The sequence below is a fragment of the Pristiophorus japonicus genome, chromosome 12, assembly GCF_044704955.1.
Source record: "Pristiophorus japonicus isolate sPriJap1 chromosome 12, sPriJap1.hap1, whole genome shotgun sequence".
NCBI lineage: Eukaryota > Metazoa > Chordata > Chondrichthyes > Pristiophoridae > Pristiophorus > Pristiophorus japonicus.
The window spans coordinates 56,783,522-56,794,265 of record NC_091988.1 but is presented as its reverse complement, the minus strand read 5'-3'; the positions used below and the strand labels follow the sequence as shown (position 1 = coordinate 56,794,265).

The 10,744-nt window shown below is 41.1% G+C and overlaps 1 protein-coding gene across 2 annotated transcripts in view; it reads right to left on the bottom strand.

Annotated features, from left to right (window-relative positions):
* Positions 1–6,069: 6,069 nt before the first annotated feature.
* The window catches only part of LOC139277275 (interferon-related developmental regulator 2-like), a 57,408-nt gene continuing 52,733 nt past the window's right edge, over positions 6,070–10,744 (bottom strand). For both annotated transcript variants that reach the window (XM_070895525.1, XM_070895526.1), the window contains one exon: positions 6,070–8,658. In XM_070895525.1, coding sequence (XP_070751626.1) covers positions 8,578–8,658 — 81 coding nt within the window. In that variant the 3' untranslated portion in view covers positions 6,070–8,577. The remainder of the gene's footprint in view (positions 8,659–10,744) is intronic.

The window sequence follows — 10,744 nt, the reverse complement described above, 5'->3', positions numbered from 1 at the left end:
CACAGCTGTTAGTCATCCTTCTGTAATTCACAAACTGCCAATCTTGGTGAGTGAATGCAGAGTGAGCGGGATGCAATGCAGCTGAACCCATACATCTCCTCAGCTGACATCTATGCTTTCCAGCAGGGCTCACTAGTTTACAATGAGCTAACTTAAGCTGATTGTTTCCCCCTAGTCCAAGGCCACTGGAACATTGCTATCATCACTCGAGTTCAGATCAGTTATCGCAGTCTGTACAGCTCAGTTCTACACTGGACCGTACACCTACCAACCCATTCAAAGTAAATTTTACAGCTTAAAAACTATTTTCCATTGAGCACTAATAAAAAGACTTGCTTTTCTATAGCGCCGGATTGTACTCGTGCATGGGTCAGAGGAGATTGGGGAAAAACAGGAATTCAGAAAAACTACTGAGTATTTGTTACCACTCATTTAGCACTGAATTAATCATCACTGTTGGGCATTGCAACCTATACCATGTATTCTCTTACATGTGTAGGTGATACTTTCATAACCACCGGATGTCCCAAAGCACTTCACAACCAATGAAGTACTTTTTTGAAATGTTGTAATGTAGGAAATGTGGCAGCCAATTTGCGCACAGCAAGCTCCTACAAACAGCAATGTGATGATGACCAGATAATCTGCTTTATTTGATTGAGGGATAAATATTGGCCAGGACACCGGGGAGAACTCCCCTGCTCTTCTTCGAAATAGTGCCACGGTATCGCCTATGTCCACCTGAAAGGGCAGACGGGGCCTCGGTTTAACGTCTCATCTGAAAGACGGCACCTCCGACAGTGCAGCACTCACTCAGTACTGCACTGGAGTGTCAACCTGGAATTTTGTGCTCAAGTCTGGAGTAGGACTTGAACCCACAACTTTCTGACTCAAAGGCAAGGTTCTGGCCAACTTAGCCACTGGCTGACACACAATAACGCTTTGGTACTATTTATGTATTAGGGCATGGGAAGATCCCAGTCATTGTCATTAACGTAGTGATTTCTCACCATTCTCATTACTCCGGATCTATTTATTTTTGATCATCAAGGTGAGGGTTGTCAGTGCTGAGGAATGGAAAACTTTTTGGCATGCAATGTTAGCAACGAGTCCCAAATTAGGTGCTAACTTTCCACTGTCCTAATATACCTTAACTCCTGTCTCAAGAGAATCTTCTACTGCACCAAAGTAAATGTTTCCATTCCCTACATGAGCAATGATGTGAAGGCAAATTTAGAAAGAAAAAAGAATTGCATTTATATAGCACCTTTCACCACATCCCAAAGCGTTTATAGCCAATTAAGTACTTTTGAAGTATAGTCTGTTGTTTGCACACAGCAAGCTCCCACAAACAGCAATGTGATAATGACCAAATATTCTGTTTTAGTGATGTTGATTGAGCGATAAATACTGGCCAGGACACCTGGGATAATTCCCCTGATCTTTGAAATAGCGCCATGGGATCTTTTACATCCACCTGAGGGAGCAGACGGGGCTTTGGTTTAATGTCTTATTCGAAAGACGGCACCTCCGACAGTGCAGCATGCCCTCAGTATTGTATTGGAATATCAGCAGAGTCTCTGCAGTGGGACTTGAACCCACAACCTTCTGACTCAGACGAGAGCGCTACCAACTGAGCCATTGCTGACACTCAAATTTATGACAGACATCAGAAACTATTTCTTTACACAGAAGAAGCTCAACAAGCTGGAACAGGTGACTAGAACATAGCGAAGGCCAGTATTCTGAATTAATTCAAGAAACAAGCTAAAATGGGAAGACTGTAGGATTGCCTCCTTCACCTGAATAGCCCTTGAGCATTTACCTTGCAGTGGTAGCCCAGTTGCAACTCTTTTTGCAACGACAGTGGTGTTATTGAGGTAGAACTACACCATCTGTTGGCTTTGAGATTCACATAAACCGATGGATTTCCACTAATGCCTCCAGAGGAAGCATCTCTCTGGCTACATTATAAACAATACAGACAGCGATTTTTTCCTGAGGCTGACTTGAACAACCTACCACCAACCTGTCTCAAATCTAGGCCATTTTGGAGCGTCGCCGAAGTCCTTCAGCGATCTCCTCCAGCCTTGATGACTAATGATGTAATGCTTGGAAGAACTGTGACATACAGAATGGATTCCTTATACAGCACCCTACAGTACAACCTGAAGGATCAAAGCTTCCTCACAAACATTGGACAACCATCAACCACCTCAGAACTGGTCATGGTAGATGCTGCCACCTGTTCCATAGGTGGAAGATTAAAGCGTCCCCATCATGCGACTGTGGAGCTCCTATTAGGCCCTGGAGCACATCATTGAGCACTGCCCTCAGAGGAAATTCACAGGCAGCCTACAATATATCCACACTGTTACACCGGAAGCTTTGGCCTGGATATCCAACTTAGATATTGATATTTGATTTGCTACTACCATATGAAAGAGAAAGACAGACTGACTGAGGTGAATTTGAGGCAAAATAGAAATCCAGCCAAGCTGTAACGTGGGAGATAGACGAGAATAAGCGTGCAAATCAAAATGATTTTGTCTAAACAAATGTCGTTATACGGTAACATTAAATTTAGAAATGCTGAAAGACATCACCAACTTGCATTTATACAGCGCCTTTACAATGCAGAAATATCCCAAGGCACTTCACAGAAGCGTAATTAAGACAGAGGTTGACAACGAGCCAAAGGAGGAGATATTAGGAGGCGTGACTAACAGCTTGGTCAAAGAGGTTCCTTAATAAAGATACTAAAGAACTATACAAGCATATTAAAAGATTGACCCAAGGCAATAGCGAATCGCATGCTTATTTATTCACAGCGAGGTTAATTACAGGGTCATTCACACTTGCCCTTTATATATTTTCGCACTCAGGGTGGCTGAGCTAGCCCATTGGGCTTAAAACCTCTGCGAAGCATCGCTGCGACAAAAGTATTTCAAGTTTTGGAATTCATTTTTACAATTTTCTCCATCCTTCTCCTGAAGCTTCTGGCTTTTCCTGGAGTACAGTTTCAACGGTGCAGCAGTTCTTCAGTTCCTTTACTTGTCCCATTACCATCATCCCTTTTGTCATCTAATCTCTCCTGCCTTCCACCCTATCACAGACCTTCCCTTTTGTTCTTTCTGTCCCCCCCCCCCCCCCCCACGAAACTCAACTTTCCCTGCCTCTGTACCTGCTTGAAACCGGTTATATCTAACTTTTTTCAATTCTGATGAAAAGGTCATGGACCTGAAACATTAACTCTGTTTCTCTATCCACAGATGCTGCCTGACTTGCTGAGTATTTCCAGCAGTTTCTGTTTTTATTTAAGATATCCAGCATCCACAGTATTTTGCTTTTGTTTGTGGCATGTTGGTGCAGAATGACCAGTGTGACAAGGACCTATAGAAATACAAGAATGAAGTGGTCAATTTTCACGTGAGCCTACTCAGTTGGTATTTGACCACGGTATGCATCACAGCAGAATAAGATCCCACTCTCACCCAATACTAACACCACTGAATAACAATCAGGAGAAGGAACTTGGGCTGATTTTTAAATGATTTATAAATACAAGTTTTTCAAGTTGATTTAAAAAAAAATCTATTTATTATCATCTATCTAGGACACCAGACCAATTGTAGCCTCCAGATACTATCACTGTCTGAGATCAACTAATACAGCAGAGAAAGAATTCAATCACTTATCAGTGTGGTTTAGTACCATGCTGGATGGCCTATTTAGTACATTTCTGTACTTATTTGGTCAAACTTAAAGACCTTCATTCAGTGGCAGTAAGAGGTCTCCATATTACAAAATAGAATTTCACAATTTAAATGTGAGTCAACAACTGTAGTGGTATGCCACTGAATCTGGATTTAATTTATTTAAGAAAGTATATTTGTAAACAAAGACAATGTGTGAACTGTATCTAATTGCTGCATTATCAATTGCAAAGTTTAGTTAATTATCCTGTTGTGAAACCACTTATCTTGCAAACTCGGTTTGTAAGCTCAAAATCACTTACCTGGATTAAAAGTGCCAGGATAAAAACGATTCTACTAGCCAGCAATCAGAGACTGAATCCTTTTTACATTCCCTTTCCTCCTTGTCTACTATGCGGCTCTGCAGCTGTAAGAGAATGGAAGGAAGCTACCACGAAACGGATGAAACTCGCCAGAGGTCTTTGTTGAAGACGCTCAATGGGATTTTTTTTTGTGGCAACGGCCTGCTGTCGGCACTCAGACATTCACTTACTAAATAAAATTCCTTTCTAAAATAGGAGTGATCCCAAGATAACAGAGTTAAAAATAGCTTCTCAGTTTACATTAAAGGCACTTCAGATAGCAGTGCAGCTGTGAATAGAGCTGGATTGGGGGGGGGGGGGGGGAGGGGGCACCAGGACAGCTGTCACAGTCCTGCCAAGCAGCCCATTTTCAACAAGCAGCTGAACAGAGAGCAAGTACTAAATGACCGTCAACAGCAATCCAAGAGTTCTGAGGAAATTCATAAATAGCAAGTGCAAAGATCACAGTTGTCACGTAAAAATTCATCAAAAGGGAAGTGGATATATACTTAAAACGGAAAAATGTGCAGGGCTACGGGAAAAAGGCGGGGGAGTGGGAATAATTGAATTGCTTTCGAAGAGCTGGCACAGGCACGGTGGGCCAAATGGCCTCCTTCTGTGCTGTAAGATTCTACGATCAGATTAATGGTTATTGCCTCACTATGATGCTTGCTTGCTTTTTTGGTACATTCTTCTAATTGACTTTCGCCAACAATTACACAGATTTTGAATTTTTTTTAAATTATAAACAGTTTTGACAATTATCACTCAAATGAACTAATTCAAGATTTTCTCAAAACTAAATTTGGTTTGGTACTGGTTTCAGCTGCACACGGAATCGGTGTTTTGGTGTGGCCTTCTATCCGTCATCAACAAGTTACAGAAGTGAATTATATTTGGTTCATTCTGTGTTGTACGTTCTACGTAATAATTCCATGTAACTCCTGTGATTAGCAGCATCTCTGGTTTATTCGTCGACAGCAAACATAATCAAGAATACATTTTTCTCAGTTGATGACGACCATAGCTTGATTTCCGCCCCCCCCACCGCAAGTGATTTAAACCCATCTGAAAAATTAGGGTCTGAATTATCGAATGACTGCTTGCTATCCATGTCGATTACAGAAGGGTTCTCCCTCTCTACTTTGGTTTACTAGGCAATTAAAAAATATATTTTTCAGAACTATTTTTGGGACGATGGTTCTTTAAAAAAATGGAAACTGCACAAGTGTTTTGTTAGGTAATTTGTGTTTATGGAAAGTGAAGCTTAATAATGTCTATTAAAGACTGTGGCCTAGAATTTTGCGACTTTTTTTGCGAAAACCTGGTCGGTGGAAAATCTGTTGACGTTTTGCGGTGGTGGTTTTCAAATACAGTGGAGAGAGGTTCACCGCTATGCAAGACTCGAAATATCGCTTTCACCAAAAATTTGGCTACGTGCGCACCCGTATTTTGCGCGAAAAATACAGACAGGAAAAAAGCTGCGTTGCAGCCCTTAATTCTTCTGCAGCGATGCGCTAGATAAGTGTCTTGTTTTTTCCAATGTATTGTTAGGTGTTTTTCCACCCTCCCTAGGTCCAACTCGCAGCGCTATCGGCCTCGGACTAAAGTTGGCGAGGTTCCTCGTGCAACGCTGATTTTTACCGCTGCGGAAATTAAGGCCTGAATTTACAGCCCGATAGCAATGCAATAAAGGCAGTTTTGGCGAAAAAGTAGTTATCGCTGAGAAGCGAATTTCTAGCCTTGTATGTAGGCAAACTGACAAGCAGTGCATTAAATGCTTAAAGGCAGCAAGATATAGATAATGGGGACCACTTTAATAGCACAAATGCGAGGTGGCACCAAAGTGTTCAAAAGGGATTACATGCATGAGTTTGGTCTCATTCCCTAGGTCAGTTTTCCCAGAAGGCTGCTAAACCCTGCACCCCACAACACTGCCAGGCTCTTGCCACCCTTCCATGCTTCCAAAACCTCTCCCCAACAACCCAGCAATAAGATACAAAAAAAAGCAATTACTTTTGCAATATTTAATAAGCTCTTCCAGATACAGCATACATAATGCAAAGGCACATACACAAAAATCCTTCCTTTTTTTTTTGAAGAGTTTGAAAGACTTGCAAAAGATTTAGTTGTTGAAAACTGTTTGCATGAAAGTGTCTGTGACTTGTCTGAAGCAGCAGAAGGCAGACCCATCAAAGCTGGCGGAAACCAGATTTAGTCCCCCAGATTCAGCGGGAAAGGGGAGGTCACCAAGGAAGCCAAATCCAATCTATCAGAGTGGCAGAGACAAGGAAGATTAAGGTACCCCGAATCCAATTTACCACGGCAGCGGAAGGCAGGAGATGCATTTGCAACATTTTTTCCATCTGACATTTGGGTGTTGCCAAACCTGGCATAAGGATGAGGTTTACATGCAGCACAACCAAACAAAGTCATCTACAGATATAAAGGGCTTCAAAATGCAAACTCCGCATTCCACATCAATTTATGACCTCTCCTGGTCCCACTGTAGTTTGATTTGAGAGCAATAATTTCCCTAATTGGTTACCAGTGGATGAAAATGAACCAGTTTCTTTTCATGAACAATGGTTTATGGTAACAAAAAGCAATAGTTTCATTACATCTCTAAGAGGCTCAGAGGATATTCTTTTTTAATGTGCATTTTCAAGTTGGCAATGGGCAAGTGAGGGGATGTAGAAAATATTCTGGCTGACAACTGGGCAGCACCAAACACACCCGAGGCAGAAAAAATAATCTTGTATGATATTAGTATGGCAATTCTGCTTCCTGAGCAAAATACCCATTTAGTACCTAATATTCTAATTATGTCAGTTGAGAACAGTCTGGAATTAGTTCTAGTGCCATCTTCATCAGGGTAAGATGCTTTGCAAGGTCAAAACCTCTGCAGTTAGGTTGTCAGATTGAGTAAAAACAAACTTTTAAGGGCAACACCCAAATGTCAGCAACAGTAATTCCACAGTAAGTTTGTGTATTTGCAAAGATAATATGGGGTTAATGGAAAAAAGCATAAGCAAGCAGACTAACTGGTTGCATACCATGTCGTAAAATTGGAGCCCCGGGTTCAAAATCGTAGGCATATAGTTAATCTCAGCATTGGTCTATCATGACTCTCCTCTTCTTTCACCTTCTCTCAGTCCCATACTGCCCAAAGAAAGAATGCCACTGTTAGCTGGCTTCTCAGGTGCAGCAGTGAACAGAGATAAAGCACCTGACTGACCAGGGGAAGAGGAGAATCAACCTCAGTCAGCACTCGGGCAATCCTTATTGGCCACAGAGCAACATTGGCAAAACCTGCGGAATCCTCCCAGCCAGAGGCTGGGACAGTACCCCCAGGAAATTACAATAGAGATAAGATTTATAAAAAACAAAATTAAAAAGTGAATCATCACATTAAAGCACCCATTGTTTTACCCTCTGGCTAGAATTAAACTGAAATGTTCGAAGTTTAAGAAACAATTTTTTTCCCATTAATTCTTTCATACAAATTGAATATACAAAATTTCAGCTTCAAGTCTATTATAAATGTATGCCCTGAATAAATACTTTTAAGACTGAAATGTCACAGACCCAGGGAGGAAATACTATATTGAAAATACATAACTTAAACAAAGCACAAATCTGATATATATGCACGGAGCCATGACATGTCCCTCAAATGCTAATACCATATACTTTCAAGTAACCCAACCTCAACTGTAAACGCTCTCTACTGTGGCGTGTGATTTAAATTATGGGCAGAGGCCCTGGGAAGTGCAATGCCAAAAATAGTTTCACACTGTCGCATCCATTTTACACTGGACGAAAACTTGAAAGTCTGGAGGTGAGGTTAAACTTGCATGAGGTCAGTTATACTGGCTAGGAGTGTAACCAGAAGGTAGCCAGAGGAGGATTATTTTCCATTCCAAGTCTTAGATATCATATAATGTCTGGTTACCACATCTGCAAAAGTGAGTCTGTTCACTCAGCATTCTCCAAACCCAACTCCAGTCCCAGCTCTCACTATTACTAACTATTTTAAAAAGCAGAAACCTGGTGGTACAAAATGTAGGTAGAGAATTACAAAAGACTACCCACTTTTATTTTTGTGCTTTTCTTTTTTTTTTGAAAAATTAAATTAATTTGAAATATTTAATCAATTTCCCCAATAATATATTTTGAATGAAATGACTAAATTTACAAGTTCACTCTGCAAGGCGATGAGACAATCAAGTTAATTTACTTCTTCTGATGGCTGCATCAGTCCATAGTTGCACATTTTTTGTGAATCAATCTACAGATTATATACTAACTTTTTATACAATTTAAAATGCTGATTTTTTGAAATGACAATTAAATAAAAAGCAGACACAGCAATGGGAACTGTGTGTGCATGCAGTATTAAAAGGCCCCATGATTGCTTGCACAATTCAGAAAACCCTGTTGAGTGTATTTTATATCACAGTGACCAGGGACATTAAAATCTACAGAAAGAGGTCTGACATGATGTCTGTTTTGGTTTCTCAAAGTACATCAGCTCTTTTATCCCGGACTTTGTTTCTTGCCTTGGTCCTTGCTTTGAATGCAGCAGAGTTGTACAGATGCTGTTTCAGGAAAGAGGAAAATCAATAGGTTATTTATTCTTCTTCTAACTATATATAAAAATGGATGTAAATGTATATACAAATCTATTTTTTAAAATTCTGTCAGGAATGACCTAGAATTAATAAAAAAAACCTTAAGTGGCAGGTTCATGCAAGCAGTCCCTAAATATGCTCATCAGAAGGTAACGGTATATCTTTTTTTTTATTTGTTCGTCGGATGTGGACATCACTAGCAACGTTATTACCCATTCCAAATTGAGAAGGTGGTGAGCCTCCGCCTTGTGAATTGCTGCAGTCTGCGTGGTGAAGGTGCTCCCATAGTACTGTTAGGGAAGTAACAGGGCACTTAGAAAATAATAATAGGATTGGGCAGAGTCAGCACGGATTTATGAAAGGGAAATCAATGTTTGACGTATCTGTCGAGAGTTCGTTGAGGTTTTAACTAGCAGAATAGATATGGGGGAACCAGTAGATGTGGTATATTTAGATTTTCAGAAGGCATTCGATAAGGTGCCAAAGAGGTTATTAAACAAAATTAGAGCCTATGGGATTGGTGGTACAGGTTGAACCTCCCTTATCCGGAACCTGGCCTGTTCTGGATAAGGAATCTTTCTGGATGAGGGGAGTTCACGTTAAATTGGATAGTATAGGTACTGAGCAAGGGATATCGGGGCTGGCAATGTGGCAGAGAGATCATGGGGGGGGGGGGGGGGGGGGGAAAGAGACAGTGAATCGCGAGGTCATGCCAGAGATTGCGGGAGTCGGCAACGAGGAAGGACTTCAATTTGTTCATGTCGGAGTTCTGCGCATGCGCCACCCGGTGGCTGGGAATAGTTCTAGACATGGGTTAATTCCAGATAAGGGAGTTCTGGATAAGTGAAGTTCAACCTGTAATTTACTAGCATGGATTGAGGATTGGTTAACAGACAGAAAACAGAGAGTAGGAATAAACGGGTCATTTTCAGGTTGGCAGACTGCAAATAATGGGGTACCGCATGGATTAGTGCTTGGGCCCAGCTATTCACAATCTATATCAATGATTTGGATGAGGGGACCAAATGTAATATATCCAAGTTTGCTGTTGATACAAAGCCCGGTGAGAATGTAAGTTGTGAAGAGGAGGCAGAGAGACTTCAAGGGGATATAGACCAGGCTAAGTGAGTGGGCAAGAACATGGCAATGGAATATAATGTGGAGAAATGTGAAGTTATCCATTTTGATAGGAAAAATAGAAAAGCAGAGTTTTTTTTTAAATGGTGAGAGATTGGGAAATGTTGGTGTTCAGAAGGACCTAGGTATCCTTGTACACGTATCATTGAAAGTTAACATGCAGGTACAGCAAGCAATTAAGAAAGCAAATGGTACGTTGGATATTATTACGAGGATTTGAGTATAAGGGTAAAGATGTCTTACTACAATTATTTAGGACCCTGGTGAGACCACACCTGGAGTACAGTTTTGGTCTCCTTGCCTAAGGAAGTAAATACTTCCCACAGAGGAAATGCAACAAAGGATAATCCTCCCATCCCAGTATGAACCTTTGAGGAGAGATTGAGTAGACTAGGATTATATTCTCTGGAGTTTAGAAGGATGAGAAGTGATCTCATTGAAACATACAAAATTCTTACAGTGCTCGACAGGGTAGATGCAGGGAGACTAGAACCAGGGGTTACAGTCTCAGAATAAGAGTTGGCCCTTTAGGACTGAGATGAGGAGAAATGTCTTCACCAAAGGGTGGTAAATCTTTGGAATTCTTACCCCAGAGGGCTCTGGAGACGTTGAGTATATTCAAGTCCGAGATCAATAGATTTTTTGATATTAAGGGAATCAAGGGATATGAGGATAGTGCAGGAAAGTAGAGTTGAGGTGGATGATCAGCCATGATCTCATTGAATGGCCAACTCTTGCTCCTATTTCTTATGTTCTTATGTAGGGAGGGAGTTTCAGGATCTTGACCTAACAACAAAGGAATAACGATATATTTCGAAGTCAGGATGATGTGCGACTTGGAGGGGAAAGTGGAGTTGATGGTATTCCCATGTGCCTGCTGCCCTTGTCCTTCTAGATGGTAGAGGTCGCGGGTTTG